Source organism: Sebastes umbrosus, chromosome 11 (assembly GCF_015220745.1).
Source record: "Sebastes umbrosus isolate fSebUmb1 chromosome 11, fSebUmb1.pri, whole genome shotgun sequence".
Classification (NCBI taxonomy): Eukaryota; Metazoa; Chordata; class Actinopteri; order Perciformes; family Sebastidae; genus Sebastes; species Sebastes umbrosus.
In genome coordinates this window covers 16,637,330-16,654,658 of record NC_051279.1, presented here as the reverse complement: position 1 = coordinate 16,654,658, position 17,329 = coordinate 16,637,330, and the positions used below count along the sequence as shown (strand labels likewise).

General features: G+C 39.4%; 1 protein-coding gene across 3 annotated transcripts in view; it reads left to right on the top strand.

The window, feature by feature from the left end:
• The window catches only part of adam22 (ADAM metallopeptidase domain 22), a 74,180-nt gene that overhangs the window by 48,368 nt on the left and 8,483 nt on the right, over positions 1–17,329 (top strand). For 2 of the 3 annotated variants that reach the window (XM_037784183.1, XM_037784181.1), the window contains exons 9-29: positions 271–345; positions 609–680; positions 2,724–2,890; positions 2,971–3,055; positions 3,495–3,585; positions 3,696–3,747; positions 8,625–8,724; positions 9,188–9,259; positions 9,609–9,701; positions 10,140–10,220; positions 10,350–10,400; positions 10,484–10,547; positions 10,683–10,788; positions 10,876–10,995; positions 11,237–11,405; positions 12,954–13,065; positions 13,835–13,925; positions 14,325–14,378; positions 15,466–15,666; positions 16,071–16,171; positions 16,508–16,574. In XM_037784183.1, the coding sequence (XP_037640111.1) occupies positions 271–345; positions 609–680; positions 2,724–2,890; positions 2,971–3,055; positions 3,495–3,585; positions 3,696–3,747; positions 8,625–8,724; positions 9,188–9,259; positions 9,609–9,701; positions 10,140–10,220; positions 10,350–10,400; positions 10,484–10,547; positions 10,683–10,788; positions 10,876–10,995; positions 11,237–11,405; positions 12,954–13,065; positions 13,835–13,925; positions 14,325–14,378; positions 15,466–15,666; positions 16,071–16,171; positions 16,508–16,574 (2,024 nt within the window). The remainder of the gene's footprint in view (positions 1–270; positions 346–608; positions 681–2,723; positions 2,891–2,970; positions 3,056–3,494; positions 3,586–3,695; positions 3,748–8,624; positions 8,725–9,187; positions 9,260–9,608; positions 9,702–10,139; positions 10,221–10,349; positions 10,401–10,483; positions 10,548–10,682; positions 10,789–10,875; positions 10,996–11,236; positions 11,406–12,953; positions 13,066–13,834; positions 13,926–14,324; positions 14,379–15,465; positions 15,667–16,070; positions 16,172–16,507; positions 16,575–17,329) is intronic. The other variant, XM_037784182.1, reaches the window with a different exon arrangement.

Sequence of the window (17,329 nt, the reverse complement as noted above, 5' to 3'; positions counted from 1 at the left end):
GATGTCTGCAGCTGTCGGTCTCTCAGCCCCGAGAGCTGCTCTCATCTTTATTTGGAATTTGAGAAAAAAAAGACAAACCTGGATCAGCTTCGCAAAGTTCATCTTTATTGATTTGTCGTTTCTTTTCTTGGTGACGCATGAGACATGAGTTGATCTTTGTGTTTACTGTGTGTGCTGTTCTGAAATTGAAAGGTCCTGACTGAGGAAAGCTGAGAAACGGGTGTCTGTCTGTCTGTTTTTATGATAGAAAACTGTGTTGTTTCTCCTCAGGCTCCACATGTGACACACAGTGTAGAGGATGAGACCAAATACATTGAGTTGATGGTGATGAATGACCATTTAATGGTAAGTAGATATGGTAGGGTGTACAATTATGATTAATTATATAACTCAGAATACCACATTTATTGTGCATACAACAGACAATTTTATGCATGGGCCTGGATAAAATCCACTGGGACTGAAATGTTTTATACACAATAAAGGTGATATTTGGAGTGAATCTGTCTGCAGACACTGGCTCCTTTTACACATTTAAATGGCTTCAAATGAATTTGTTCCAGATTATGAATCCCCCGTTTATTTGTTTCCTCTCTGTGTCTCCTCAGTACAAGAAGCATCGGCTTTCTGTTGGGCACACGAATAACTATGCTAAGTCAGTGGTCAATATGGCTGACATGGTAAGAAATGTATTGATCCTTTGCTTGGAAAGCTTGCCACAAGCACTCCCAGGTATTGGAGCTGAGCGTACGTTGCACTGATTTCTCATTTAAACAACCTCACTCTCTACATTTAAAACCTCTCCTGGCCCATAATATGCTGCGTGCAGCCATTAACCAGCCAGTCATGAGTTTTCAGAGGACTGAAACAGCAGTGGCATCCCAGCAGTACTGAGGCAGACATTTCAAAGTTTCATTATTTGTAGCCACATCTGTTTGCTGTGCTACTGAAATCTGACCTGCCACAGGGTCATGTCTGTAAGCGGATAGGATGGTGAAGCTGGGGAAAGGTCATGCTTTTTGTCGTGTCCTTGAAGAGGATCATATGAAGCAGACTCTATTTGGGACATACACATTGATTTCCATGTGCGAGTATAGTTCCCTTTTTTTCCCCAGTGTACGCCACGCTGCCACAGCCAGCACCGCAACACTAAGACTACATTCATAGCAGCATCGGATATGATACAAATTACAGCAATTACTTATAAGTTACATGACGATATGAAAAATATTACAGCAATTACTCTTAAGTTACAGTGGGTATAAATATACAGAAACAACCGGTCGTGGCAGGTGGCCGCCCACCCAGAGCCTGGTTCTGCTTGAAGTTTCTTCCTGTTAAAGGGCAATTTTTTCTTGCCGCCCTCACGCTGCTTGCTCATGGAGGAATGTTTAGTCTCTATAAATTAGAGAGTACAGTCTATTAAACCTGCAGTAGGCAGAATATTTTTGGCATCTTCGGGCAGAAATTCCATAATAACCTTTCAGCATATTGTAATTCAAGTGCTCTGACAGATAACTAGACTTTGCATCTCCTCATGGCTCTGTTTTCAGGCTTTAAAACATCTAGCACGTGACGGGAGACTTTGGCCACTCACAGGTAATTTCAGAGAGAGCGTTCCTATTGGCTGTTCATTCAACGGAAGCAGCTGTCAGTCAATCGCAAACTCTGATCAAACGGTCAAACTAGGCAGCGCTGAGCAAATATGAATCAATATTCTGCTACTGTAATGCCTATTTCTGGCCTTTAAACGTTTTCAGAAACATCTTGTAGTGTACTGTTTAGCTGTAAAATGAGAAAGTTTGCTCCGGCTGGTGGGCGGTGCTTAGTATTTCCTCAACTAATCTCAACATGGCTGTTGGGTCACAAACTTTCTCATTTTACAGCTAAACAGTACAATACAAGATGTTTCTGAAAACATTTAAGGAGAGAAATAGGCTTTACAGTAACAGAATATTGATTCATATTTGATCAGCGCTGCCTAGTTTGACCGTTTGATCGGAGTTTGCGAGTGATTGACAGCTGCTCAGAGACGGCAGGCTCCAGCTTGGCTCTGATTGGTTGATTTCCTCCGGTCTGTGAAATCTTCCAGATGCCATTAGGAGCACCGGAGGACACAGAGACACATGATTTTTTTCAGATTACCTGTCTCATGCACTACTGTCAGGATATAGTGACCATTTTAAAAAAAAAATGTCCACCATTTCCACCAACTGCTGCTTTAATGTGCACAAACTGACGTGGAGCTGCTAGGGTGAGGCTGTAGGGGCCGGATTGGGATTGAACCATGCTTATGCCCACTTCCTCTCTGCTTTGTCAGCTTTGAGACTACTGGCATTCATCTTAAACAAAGAGGCTTTGCTCTTGTCCTCTTCTCCAGTATTTGTCTGGCCCCGTACCCTAATTGATTTCCATCTTATGAAAGCAAACATTATTATTTGCCTGTTTGCTCCCTCTACAGTGTGCCCTTCAGACTGTTACCCTTATTGACTCCGTCTGGCCGCCCGTAACGTGCTGCTGTCTGGTGGCGAGCTCAGACTGATCACACTGACTGTTTAACTAGTGCTGTTACAACACACAGCTGGAGATGTTGATGAATATGAAGCGTGTCCGTCAGTTTTAATATCAATCAGGCTATATCATATATTATATTTTGGCACTTTCAGTTTTATGACTCTCAAAAGATAAATTACTGATATTAATCTACTTTTTAATTTTCGCAGATTTTCAAGGAACAGCTCAATACTCGCATAGTGCTGGTTGCCATGGAAACGTGGTCAGCCGACAACAAGTTCAACATCGACGACGACCCCATGGTGACGCTGAAGGAGTTCATGAAGTATCGAAAGGACTTCATCAAGGAGAAATGCGACTCCGTTCACCTCTTCTCGTAAGTCAGAGCATTTAAAAGGATTTTTTTTGAGCGCTCAGCATCGTTTTAGTAAACACACAACTTTCTTTTCTTATCAGAGGGAACCGTTTCCATAGCAGCTGGGGAGGAGCTTCCTATATGGGAGGCGTTTGCTCCCTGACTAAAGGAGGGGGAGTCAATGAGGTGAGTCTCGAAACACAAATTACAGATTTACTCCAAATTTACTTGTTCACGTTTCATTAGATAAAGGATGTAGATAACATGGAGTACAGTCATGTTGTCAGTGAATCCTAATCTCTACACTGAGCACCTCCAGCACTCAGCTCTCTTTTGTGTTATTAAGAGAGGCATATATACATTTTCTACATGTCAATACTGTGCATTTATTCCTGTTATATACTGTACTTTCAGTTTATAGTCATTTAGTTTCTGTTATTACACATAATGAATTAATCCAATGATTTTTTTTACGTTGAGGGGGATGTCATTATAAGCTCCTTTGTAACGCCATCTATTTTTCCAGATCTGATATTCTGTTTATTCTCTGTCTCCTGCTGTTTCTCCTCTCCCTCTCTCTCTCTCTCTCTCTCTCTCTCTCTCTCTCTGTCTGTCTCTTCATCAGTACGGGAAAACAGATGAGATGGCCATAACCCTCGCTCAGTCTCTTGGACAGAACATTGGCATCTTCTCTGACAAGAAGAGGATCCTAAATGGTACACAGTTAAACCTTAATGAATCCTTTATTTCTTACTTTTCCAACACACATTCATTTTTAAGCCTCCTTTCGATGAGATGGGAACATGTCGATGTGTTTTTTTCCCAGGCGAATGCAAGTGTGAAGATCGTTGGTCGGGCTGTATCATGGATGATGTTGGGTAAGTTATTTTTACAAAACATTTCCTCATCGATTCATAAACATTAAGCCACAACAGAGACAGATGTGATGAAACCAATTTTTTTAATCAAATCTGTCCATTTGGGTGAATTTGTGTTTTTGAGTCAGTTAGCAGTTGTTACTCTTTTTCATCGATGTTATCAGAGTTTTCCCAACACATTTTAATCACAACATCAGAGTTGGCTTTAATGCTAACATCACACTTAAAAGGTAACTTCAGTATTTTTCAACCTGGATGTTTTTAACTGACTGATAGGGACAACAATTTCTGAAATTGGTCCAATATTGAGCCAGCGTGCTGTAGACAGCAGCTGATCACGGGCTGCAATGTAATCCTATCAGGGCAAGCTGGTACCGTCATTTTCGTCCACTAAAAATGCTTGTTTTGCCATGACACTGATTGTTATTATCAGTGTCTGACATTATGGAAAGAGTCTCGCTCAAGGAGAAGTCTCGTTACAGTAGTCTCGATACATGGAATGGAATACATCCGTGCCAGCCGACAGCGTTTGTTGTGTTGGAGTACAGGAAGTGTATAGCTTAGTGTTATCTAAAAGATTTTCAGTGTCATGGCTGAATATTAAATGATTTCGACAATGTGGACGAGGTCTTTGAATTTGATGGCCGCCCGTATTTGTTTGAGCCAGAGTGTACGGATATCCAGATTTCACAATCAGACTTCTCCTTCAGCGGACACAATAACAAACAGACCGGATTAGGCGAAAGGAAAGAAAAACATTTTATCTCTCTGCAGGGTCCTTTCCATAAAGTTGTCAGACTTATAATAATCTGAGCCTGTCAGTGGCAAAAACAAGCTCTTTTAGTGAACGTAATGTTACATTGACGTTGCTTACTTGCCCTCGCAGCTCTTTTCACGACTGCCGGTTACAGCGTTATCCCTCAAAAATTGTTGTCCCCATTAGTCACTTAGACACAAAAACATGGGAAAATAGGGTCCAGGTTGAAAATACCAACGCTAACCTTTAACTGAAAAAATGAGTGCATATTTGTTTGCTCAAGAATTTATTATCTATTTTAAATGGATGGGTATTGTCAACAAAGAGTTATTAATGAAATCTAACGTAAATGTAGTTAAAAGTTTACGGTCCCATCAAAACTCAGATTGATTTTGGACAATTTTTCTTTATAATTTGAACTAGCGTCTATTCTCCTGTATATCTGAAAGCAAATAATTACATATGATGTTCTTTATAAATGGAATAACCAAAACATTTTTTTTTTATTTGAACTAGAATATATTTTCCTGTGTTTGTGAAAGCAGTTAATTGCATATGATATTCTTTATAAATGGAATAAACTAAATTTTTGTTTGCAGCAGGTTTGTTTTATTTGTAAGGGACCATGTACAATATTAATCATAAATGTTACCATTTGATGTATTGTACCAGAGTAGCTTAAAGATAATTTTTATCTTCAGTCCTTTGGCAAACATACGCACAGTGACACTGCACTAAACACGCTAGAATAACAAGACACATAATACAACGTTTCACACAGTAGTAGGCTACATCACTCACACAACACATCAGCAGCAAGTGTATGTTAGATAAATAATGTGGGTCTCTAAGATTTCATAAAAAAATGAATCTATTTATCGGTGTAAATATGCTGTTATCAATATTTCCATCCACTGGAGTGTTATTGTAATTTGATAATTCACCACTAGGTGTCAGCCTATGTACATTTTCCATATGGCTTGTTTATATAACTTCATTGATCTTCTTTCAGCAGTAATGTGTTATATAATCTGTTGCTTGCTAAGATTAGAAAAACAGGTGATAAATCAGTCAGTGTATGTTTTGTGTTTCATGCAGAAATCATGTTTTAAAATGTGTTTGTGTACATCTGCAGTGTTTATACTGTACAGGCTTTCTGTGAGGATGTGACTGTGTCTGTAAAAGCCTCTGCGATGCGTGTGTATGTGTGTGTTTATATATACATATATATATATATATACCCCTCTTCTTAAATACTTCTCGCGTTCCCCCTCTATCCCGAATGGGACAGCAGGTGAGCAGACGCTTGGCTAGAACGTTGCCTGTGCTGTTTTGAACCAACTGGCTGCCTCGGAGGGGTTGTCAGTCATCACAACCTTTCCCATCTCATCCAACAGCACTACGGCTGCTGTAGCCCCGGCTTCTCTTTTTTATTCAAATGATATGAACAAATACAGTTTGATGTCCTTTTATTCCACACTAACTGTATTTTTCATAATCAGTTTGTACAATTTCACATGTACATCATGTGTATTCTTCAGTTTTTGGATGTCACCGGCTGATCAGCCAAGAAAATTGTATTAATTTGATTTATTCTAATTATTGATAGGCTCCTTCTCCCTCCCGCCCTTTGAAAGTGACTATTCCATCAGTTGTTTTTATCCATCTCTAACCGATTGATACAGTCTGCAATGTCATTCTCATCTTAGGCCAATATTTGACTACCTCATTTCCCTATAACGTCAGTGCACTCCCCTAACACTCCCCGTCCAGGTTCTGCTCTATTGAGTTACCATAATAAACCTGCTATGATGTCATGTGGTCACATGACAGAGGACAGGTGACTGCGCTTTTATGAGCCCGTCACCTGTAAACGGACCTGGCCCAGATCTGTATTCTCTAAAATAAAGTCAATGGTATTTCAGACGCTTGTATTCAATGAGCAACCTCAGTCATGTCCATTGACAGACGTTTCCTTTTATCCCTCAGCACCTGCATGTCTGATCGACCTAACCTGACTACTACTACTAACTGTTCTCACCTTTCTCACAGGGTTTAGCTGCTGTGTGTGTTTGTGTGTGTGTGTGAGAGTCGATTCGTCTGTTCATATATATGTATTCACATATTGTTTGAACGTGCATTACGGTCGGATTCAGAATTGTTTTCTATATGTTATTTTTCAAGTATATTTCTTTTCTGTTTACTTCTCATGAGATAATTGATTTTGCCATGAACAAACCAGGACAAAATATGAGCTCTAAAGGGTGTAACATTGGAAGATTTGATATTTTCTAATCTAATTAATTAAAATAGTCTTAAATATACTGTAACGAGGACATACAGGCCAGTGAATGATTGTGGTTCAGACACTACCACGCCTCCTACAGCCACTAGAGGGTGATGGACTGACAGGGAAACAAAGAAATGATTGAGTGGATTTTTTTCCGAATGCATGAGGTGCTTCATGTTCTTAATGAATCCACACTACAGGCAAATAATGCAGTAGCATTTGTGTTTTAATCTTTTGTAATATATATTTTTATCCCATGATCTTATGTGATGTGAAATGAAAAGAATTTATCAAAATCAGAAATACTTTATTGATACCAGGTGGGGGGAAATTGGGTTACGTAATAGTTGCTCCCAGTCTAGAATAGAAATATAGATAAGAATAGAGAAATTATAAGAAATAAGTATGCAAAAATATGTGCATTATACTATAATACAACAACAATAAATATGGAAAAATATAAGTAAGAAGTATGTATACTACAATATATAACAAATGTGTAAATAATAATAATGCTGAAAAATGGGATATATTATTGAGTGTGTAAAAATGCAAGAATAGTACAAATGAAGAAGAATATAATATTATATTTAAATGTACAGTTATTATATTTATTACATTATTGCACAAAATTATTCTACTGTTAAATCAGTATTACACAGTTGAAGATATGATAAATTATGGGGTTATAGCGGCTGACAGGCTGAATAATGATATTAGTCCACATGGCAACGATTGTTCTTCTCCTGGTGAATCATTCAAGCATGTTTCATCTTCATTTCACCCATTATTACTGTTAAAAAGGGGATAAACACTGCAAGATTTTGACAAGATTAAGCGCTGACGCAAATCAAGGATGCAAATTTCTGTGATAGTTGAGACAACTTTATACCTGATTAACTTATGAAATCTACCTGAAATATTGTAGTGTGCTTCACCCATCATCAAAGCACCATTACTAGCTCCTGAAGGGGGTTTCATTCAGCCACATTTCATATCAAACAATGACGACCTCTCACTGAGTCTGTGCTGTTATTGCATTGTCTCCTGATGAGCCGCACTACCAGAGGCTCTTGAATTAAACATGTGCCAGCAGCATAATCAGCATTAAGTGACTGATGGAGCAGCAGGAGATGATATTTAAGTGCTGCTCAGGTTTGGGTCGATGTCATTAAAAGCATCAGAATGAACACAGGACATTTGATTGTGATAGATTTGCTCAAATACTTCAAATGCTGTTTTGGCTTCAGGTGAAAGTATCATGAAACTGGATTTTTATATTTTTAATATAAGTGAATCGAACCAATCTCACAGAGCATTTAAGAGCTGATGAGCTTCTGTGATCATTTTAGTATTACATGATAATGCAATAACCGTTCATCCAAAATATTCAAGTTCTTTTGCAGGAAAAATTCATAAATGCTTCTTAGAATCCATTTACATGCTACACGTACTGCATCTCCATATGATCCTCCCAATCTTAGCTCTACTGTATATCTACCTCCATGTTGTAGTAAGGATCTCCTCTGAACTGTGAGTATGGTAAACCTGTGGCAAAACCTGAAATATTCATGGTACGGTGTAAGAAATACAAACTTTATTAAATATAACAAACCTGCTATGACATTGTCTGTTGCACTGGAATTAAATGTGAGGTATGGAAAGTCAGTTTGTGTGGGTAAAAACGTTTAAATCTATATTTCTTCCAGTGTTTTGTCCTGTAATGTGTTTTTGGGGAACAAGCCCCCGTCTCTCCCAATATACTCTGAAGATGCTGTCTGTACTGTATCCACGGTAACGGGCGTAATATGCTGCGGTTGTGTTGAACAGTTTCTACCTGCCTAAGAGGTTCTCCGACTGCAACGTGGAGGAGTTCCATAACTTCCTAAACAGCGGTGGAGGAGCCTGTCTGTTCAACAAACCTCTGAAGGTACTACACACTCACACATATATGCATACTCATATACATGGACGGATTATGAGACAATGGGCCCCTAGTCGTTTTCCGCCTCTTTTTGATTGTCTTGCATCTCTTTATAGTTGTTTTGTATCTCTTTGTAGTCTTTTTGCATCTCTTAGATTGTTTTACATCTGTTTTTGGTTGTTTTGCATCTTTTTTTGGTTTGTTTTGTATCTCTTTCTAGTCATTTTGCATCTCTTTGTAGATGTTTTACATCTCTTTTTGGTCATTTTGTGTCTATTTGTGACTTCCCAATGCAAAATGTTAGCAGTAACTTCAAAGAGAGACTCAGTACGGGGCGACTGGGCACAGGCCCAGGGGCCCCCTAATCTGTTGGATCCCTGTCGCTCCGTTTATTAATCCATCCATGCTCATATACATTCATGCGTCTTCTTAGTGGTTTGAATATTAATTCTGCCCTGTTCCTCCTCAGCTGTTGGACCCTCCGGAGTGTGGAAATGGCTTCGTGGAGCCAGGAGAGGAGTGTGACTGTGGCAGCCCTGTGGTAAGTAGTACAGTAGATGACTGGATGCTAATAAGGAGATGTACTACCCTAAAGGGTTAGCTTGATAATAATCCAAGGTCAAAAGAAGTGGTGGGCTTATTACCCGACAACAAAACCACCTGCTGTGTCAGACTAATAAGAGGTAATTTAAAGTAATGAAGTATGTCATCGGAGAAATCAAGGCGCTGCAATACACAGCGATAACAGTTATTGTGCAATTATAGTTTGTCCCGAGAGACCGCTGTTTAAATAGATTATGCTGCTGAAATATTGTATAATGCGTTACAAAAAAACAACTTGCATCTAATCAAAGGAAGACAACTGAGAGCAGTTTCTGTTTGTCTTTTAGGAGTGTGCCAGAGAGGGGGAGGCCTGCTGTGACAAATGTACCCTGACCCAAGGCTCCAAGTGTAGCAACGGACTCTGCTGCAAGAGCTGCCAGGTACACAAAGGGACACAGCTACACCTTTCATCTGGTTTTTGTAACAGCTAACAAAGAAAACATTCTCACAATTACAGTAGAGATGCTGCTGTAAGATCTGAGGACAACTGGAACAAGTGACAATAAGTTTCAGCTATGTTTCTTGAACATACTAAACCAAAAATGTCCTTTCACCGGACTACTAGTGAGATGGTTATGACAACCTTTTAACACTATGAAATACCTCAAAATGAATATAGTTAAGTTGTGGATTGGTACACAGACATGTCATACTGACTGATGGTAGTTTGGGATGTCAAGAGGAAAGAGAGACGGTGCCTGGAGCCACCAACTGTGCAGAGGGTTGCTAATTCCTGATGAAGCCCCTGCTCCTCTGACACAAAGCCTATAATTACAAACACTCAGTGTCCATCTGATCTTTATCGCACGCTGCTACAGATGGAATTCATGGGAGTTGTGTGCAGAGATGCAGTGAACGACTGCGACATCCCAGAAAACTGCACAGGCAACTCCAGCCAGGTGAGCCTGAGCTTCCCTCACACAGTTCTCTGCAACCGGAGCTACAAATGTAATATTCAGAATATCACAGGATATGCATGCTCATGCTGTAAGTCACAGTAACTGAGGTTTTCTGTGTTTTTTTTGCAGTGTCCACCAAATGTGCACAAGATGGATGGCTACTCGTGTGAAAAAGACCAGGTGAGATATTGAGGTATTTTACATTTAATAAGTCTTAACCTCTGCACAGGTGACTTTTTTTGACGCTATATTTCTCTCTACAGGGTCGCTGCTTCACTGGAAAGTGCAAAACCAAAGACAGACAGTGCAAGTACATTTGGGGAGAGAGTAAGTGGAACATTCCTGTGTGCAAATTTGTATTGACAAATCTGCAAAAGCCCACATGCATGTCTATCATAACACCTGTGGTAGAGATAACTTGAGCTGTAGATGTTAATATTCATCGTGTTGCGTCTCCCTCAGAGGCAACAGCGGCAGACAAGTTCTGTTACGAGAAGTTAAACATCGAAGGGACGGAGAAAGGCAACTGTGGGAAGGACAAGGACACCTGGATCCAGTGTAACAAACAGTGAGCGAGTCCTTTCTGTGACTGATCCCTGTACTGTTCATCTTATTTTTACTCTCCATGATGTTTGGTTGCATCTTTGTGTTTCAGGGATGTTCATTGTGGGTACCTGCTGTGCTCAAACATCTCACCTGCCCCGCGACTTGGAGAGCTGCACGGAGGGTTGACCTCCTTCTCAGTAGCCCGGCACAGTGCTTCTCTTGACTGCAGGTACACATCACTGAGGAAGAACACATCATAAAATACTCAAAAGCCCAAATCAACAGCCTAAAAAAAAAGACTGTTGGTGATGTATCCTTTATCTCTGGACTAGTTGTGTTCTGTATTCTCAGCTGTTATAAAATACTGTGCACATCTGAGCAAAGACAACATTTACTGTTCAACCATAGTTAAGTTTGACACAGTCTCTCTCATGTTAGTGCTGCTTGAGTGACGCATGTTTGTTGTTCAGCGGTGCTCACGTGATGATCGACGGAGACACTGACCTGGGATACGTCGAGGATGGGACGGCCTGCGGAGCGGACCACATCTGTTTCAATCACAAATGTCTCCCCATCCAACAGTTCAACTTCAGCACATGCCCCGGGACCACCGACAAGACCGTCTGCTCCGGACACGGGGTACACACACACACACAGTGAACACACACATATCAACATACCAGTGTGCAACCATTCAGCTAAAGCCCCAGAGTGTAAATATAAGTCATATTATACTTTATTATCCGGAGTATCAAGATGCTCCGAATGGTTCTTTAATGTAATTTTATGACAAACATATTCATTCATTTAACCTTTATTTAAATCTTGAAGAATCATTGAGGGCATACCTTCATTTTCAATGATGTCGAGAGCGCAATTAAAATAGAATAAATACACACAAGAAAGTAATTAAGGAGAAAACAAACAACCAGTCAACAGAACACAGTTACAAACATTCAAGAGCGGAGAAGTCTGTTGTCATGGTTTTAAATTGACCTATTGGTACAATTGTGTTAAGTTTTAATGTCAATTTCAATATATTTTTATATCATCAAATCATAACAGAAGTTATCTTGAGACGCTTTCCATATAAAGCAGGTCTAGACCGTACTATAATGTGTGATGTAAAATGTTCCAAGTTTGTGCAGCACAAACACAAAAAGCAGTTTCCCCAAATTTTGTGTTTGCACGCAGGACTTCAAGTGTTAGCCGATCACTTGAACGAGTCAAATAATGACTATAGGACCAATTTAATAAGGACGTGATGTATGACTGCAAGTTACCATTAAAGGCTTTATAATTAAACAGAAACCAATGCCTATCACGTCTTACTGTTAGAGAGGCCCATCCAACCTTTTCATACAATAACGGTCACCGGTAATAAGTCTTAAAGCGGAGTGATAAACTGAATGAAACGGTTTAAGAGTGGAGATATATCTGTCAAAGAAGTATGCGTATCAAACTGTCCGACAAGAGGTCCTGACCATAAAGTTGAGAAACAATAATTTGTTCAGCTAAGGACATGATGTAAGGTCTATTTCGCTTCACTGAGAAATGTATTTGTTTGTTTACTTGATAGGGTCAGAGCACGTTAATGAACATCAGTATAAAATACAGGATGTAAACATGCAGGAGTTAGCAGGAATACACATTTGCATCCTTTGTCCCTTGGCAGGTAACAATATACAGATATACAATACACACAAGTAGAAAAGACAAAATACATCATGCAACATGTCAAGTTAATGTTACTTATTAAATATATAGGATATACAATTTAAAACATCAGCATTATTCCCTAAAACCTCAAACTACAGGAGGTCTCTTGAGTAATATATTGAGCAGTAGCACATTATTTATCGACAGAAAGTGTGGCACTTTTTCTTTTACATTAAGTAATAATTAAATAATTTGAATCGCAAAGTTAATTTCTCTGATATTGTGTGTCTATTTCTGATTATTTTTAGGTGTCAGCATAAAATTTAGGATGATAACAGTTAAATAAAAAAAATATCTGAATCACAATCAGTCTTTCCACGACTGATATTGGGTTAATCTTTGCTATTCAGCATAACATGTACTGCAAGGGTTCAGTGTCCAAGTTTCTGATCAAATTAAAATAAAAATCTGAGACCTCACAGTTATGCGACAGTGCCAAAAATAGTTTTCTCTTTTTTTTTGCTGTAGGTGTGCAGTAGTGAGCTGAAGTGTGTGTGTTTCCTGGGCTGGGCAGGAGAAGACTGTAACTCCACGTCTCCACTCAGTTATCTCGTGGTCGGACCCACTGCCTCAGTTTCAGGTGAGAGAAGTTAACGCTCTCACTATTTGTTGCCTCTCTCCATACCTCTCTTCATCTCACATGTTCTGCACCTTTTACTCCTTCCTCTCCATCCGATCTCCTCTTACCTCTCAACTCTTTCTACCCCACTTCATCTCTTTCAGTTCTTATTTTAAACTCCCTCCCACCGATTCCCATTCACAAATATTACGTTGAAGCTTTTCTTTGCTTTTTGTTGTTTTAGCTTCTGTGTGGGGTTTCATGTCTGCTCATTAAAACCAGCTGCATTTGTATTCACTGAACCATGCATGTCATTCTTTTTGTTTGTCATTATTTTCACACTCATTCTTTGTCGACAGGCTGATGTCTTTGACGGAGTGACTTGAGGTCAGATTTGAGTTCCTTTTCATTGTATTTGTCCTGTCTTTGATGTCATTTCCTGGTCCTCTTCCTCTCTCACCCCACATCCAGCTTCACCTCGGTCGGCTAATTCCTACCATTATTGAGTTAAAAAACAAGCAGTTTGCAATGCTATCCTGAATGGGAACCTACTGCACATCCCCTCAGAGAGGTAGTGCTGAGGGGTGACAGCAGTTTGGTTGTTCTCAGTTTCGTCCCTCGTGGTTCTCCTTTAACACTTTTCCTGCTAAATGTACTGTGTTTTGTGTTCTGCTGCAGTGTTTTGTGGTTTGTGTATCCCCTTGTGTCCCACATGATTCAGGAAACAAGAGACACACATTCAATTAACACACATTCGCCCCCCCCACTCTCTTCTCTCCCTCTGTCTCAGGTATCACCAGTACCAACATCATCATCGGGGCCATCACAGGCTCCATCCTCGTCCTCGCCCTCATACTGGCTGCTACAGCCTGGTGTTACAAGTGAGTGTCTCTGCAGCCTGCATGTGTCATGTTTTATATCAGGGGTTCCCAACCCGGTGGTCGGTGCAACCAGTAGGGGTCGCCGGGAGAAATGTGAGTGGTCGTGTCTTGTGAGATGATTAACAGGATAGGAAAGGAAAAAAATCTTTCTGCTACGCACAGTTGTGTTTGTCTTTTGCACAATAATCTTACACGTTAAGGGCTTCTAAATATCACTCAAACAAAGCAAGAAAAAAGTAGTATATTAGAATTTAAACTTTAATAAATTACAGTAGATATTGCTTTGTTTTGAGGGGTCACAAGTAAACAAGGTTGGGAATCACTACTTTATATTATGTAATACATGTAACAAAAGTTATATTACTGTTGGACTGAGGATACTCGTACTTGTCTTCACAGGAGCTACAAGCAGAGACGCTATGTTGAGTCTGAAGTTCACCGAAGATTCTGCCGGTTTGCTCACTTTAACTCTATTTTCAATGTGCTGCATATCAGTTGATTTTACATGACATTTACATGTTTTGAGAGTTAGTGTCCTGTAAATAATGTTTTTTGTAACACACAGTGTTTTTTTTATTTTTGCATAAAACGAAATCTGATGGTTATATATATATAAATTATTTGATTGCAACAGACCTTTTTCGTAAATTAGACTAAACTCAGTGCAAAATCTACATTACAAATCAGCTGTATAAGGAAAATATCCTCATCTTGCAAAAAGACAGCGGTGGAAGAAGTACTCAAATTCTTTACTCAAGTAAAGTATCAATACCACATTTATTCTGTTACAATTTTACTTAAGTAAAAGTACACAGGTATTATCATCAAAATAGACTTCACGTATGAAAAGTGAAAGTATGCATTATGCAAAACGGCCCCACTCAGAGTGTTACATTATTAAATTATTATTGCAAATGCATTAATGTTTAAGCAGCATTTTACCGTTGCAGTTGGTCGAGAGTGGAGTTAATTTTTTATTTATTGTGGGGCAGTTTAGTCTTTATCAAATCATCACATTTTAGTGGCTGATCCTACTGTATGTTCTGTACGCAAAATCTTAAACTGAAAGGTAACTAGTAACGATAGCTGTCACATAAAGGTAGTGGAGTAAAAAGTACAATATTTCCCTCTGAAATGTCGTGGAGTAAAAGAATAAAGTTGCATAAAGAACCCCAAATTTGTACTTAATTACATTACTTCAGTAAATGTACATAATTACTTGCCTCCACTGAGAAAGTCGTCATTACACCATTGGCACTGCTGTTAAACTGTAGTAGTGGTTTCACTGATATGAGGTTCAATAGATTTAAATGCAACGCAGCCACAAGATATGTTGCTGTTTTTGGAAAGTCTTTCTGGAAAATGGAAAGCTGTAGAAGAACACAACAGGTTGAAGAGGTTTCATTAAAAATAAAGTAAAATACAGCTCAAAGTAACTAACATGGATTTATGATAAACAACTTAGTAAGAATATCTGAAGGGGGATTATTCCTGTAATTACTGTGATTTTGTATCTAAAAGCATTCTTCTGTATTTCCAGGCAAATGCCCCCAGGTGACTATGTCACAAAGCCTGGGGATGCAGACTCATTTTACAGTGACATGCCTCCGGGCGTCAGCACAAACTCCGGCTGCAGCTCCAAGAAGAGGTCAGCCTGCCTGTCGCACCTGCAGATTTGCACCTTGTCCTTCACTCCATCCTTCCCATCCATTTCTCAGAACATCTCAGTGTTTGGCTTCAGGTGTGCCATCTCATCATCACAGATTCATTCGCTGGCAATTGGGTGTGTGTGTGTGTGTGTTGAGTTCTCTAAATCACTGGTGTGTACATATCATGTTTTGTTACTATCATGGCTTTCATTATGTGTCATTTTCGGCGAACGTTTTTGGAATTGAATCACAATGTTTTCATAGTTATGGACATTTTGCTGATTCACTCACTACTACATTTCTCATATCATGTCACATTCAGCTGCCATGATATCGTTTCACGGTTCATAATCTGCTGCGATGGCGTCTTCATATTCAGCCTTTCCCTCGTCTCTGCTAATGCAACAGAAGCAGAATAGCGCTTGGTGATTTGTTGCGGCTTGGAAGGACGATGTACTGATAATATTTTGTCCATGCTGCATGTGTGTGTGTATAGATCTAATGGACTATCCCACTCATGGAGCGAGAGAATCCCAGATGCCAAACACATCTCTGACATCTGTGAAAACGGGCGACCGAGGAGCAACTCGTGGCAAGGTAACGCACAAATCCCCTTGCATACATAACAGGAAACATTCGTGCTTCTGCTGCACTGAATTTTACGTAGGTGCCTCAAAAGAAGGACTGCGTTTGTTTTTGTTTCCCCAAAACAAATACAGGGAAATGTCTGGATCATTATAGTGAATTTTATCTACTAATTTTTACCACTGGAGTGCTGCCTTTTTCCTGAATTTGTTTTAGGGAAACAAACACATCACAGTCCTACTCATACATGTTCTCTCTTACATTAAAACATCACCCCCAAGAAATACTTTACATGTCATTGTAAATGCTTGGTTTTAAAGTGTGTGTTCATGTTCTGTTTTTCTCCAGGAAATCTAAGCGGAAATCGTAAGAAACTGAAAGGAAAGAAGTTTCGTGCTCGCTCCAACTCCACAGAGTAAGTTCCTTCTGCCAAGTCGGTCCTGTTGTGAGGTCTATGAACATTGTAAATTACATTGGATGTGCAGATAAGGAGAAGCTCTAGTGGAAACTAGACATTAACAGGTTCTTTTAAAAGATACAGCTGGCTTTATGCTTTATTTTATACTTTTTATGTCAACAAATCTCATGAAAAGAACAAAACAAACAATGTTTAATCAGGCTCTGAACACTTACTTACAATTATGTTTAATCATGCAAACATCCAACACCCTAGATGCAACAACAACTTTGCTCCGTGTTTGAAATGCAACACATACAGTAAAGTTCTCAGTAAAACTGAGAGTAAAACTAAAGTTGTGTAGTGTGCACAAGGCACTAGAATGAGCCGTTTATATCCACATACGGCTGGCTCTAAAGAGGGATATTCGTGTTTTATGCTTCTGCCATCGTAGTTCTCCTACACGCTTGGCACACAGGATACATTTCAGTCGGTTGCAATATGCAACCTCACCGCTAGATGCCGCCAGATCTTAAACACTGTAACTTTAAAAAAAAAAAAAAGAAAATCAAAAGGCAAAATAATCTGAAAAACAGCTGGGCTCTGTAGTTTCCAGCGAATGTTCCCCAAACAGGAGCAAATACAGTAGTGTATTGGTTCGGAACTATTTCCACTCTTGGATTAATACGTGTTCTGTAGCTCTAACGGGAATAAACTACTGTACAGTGCCTGTGTTCACTCAGTGTAACGTTGCAGCTCATTGATGTGTTTTT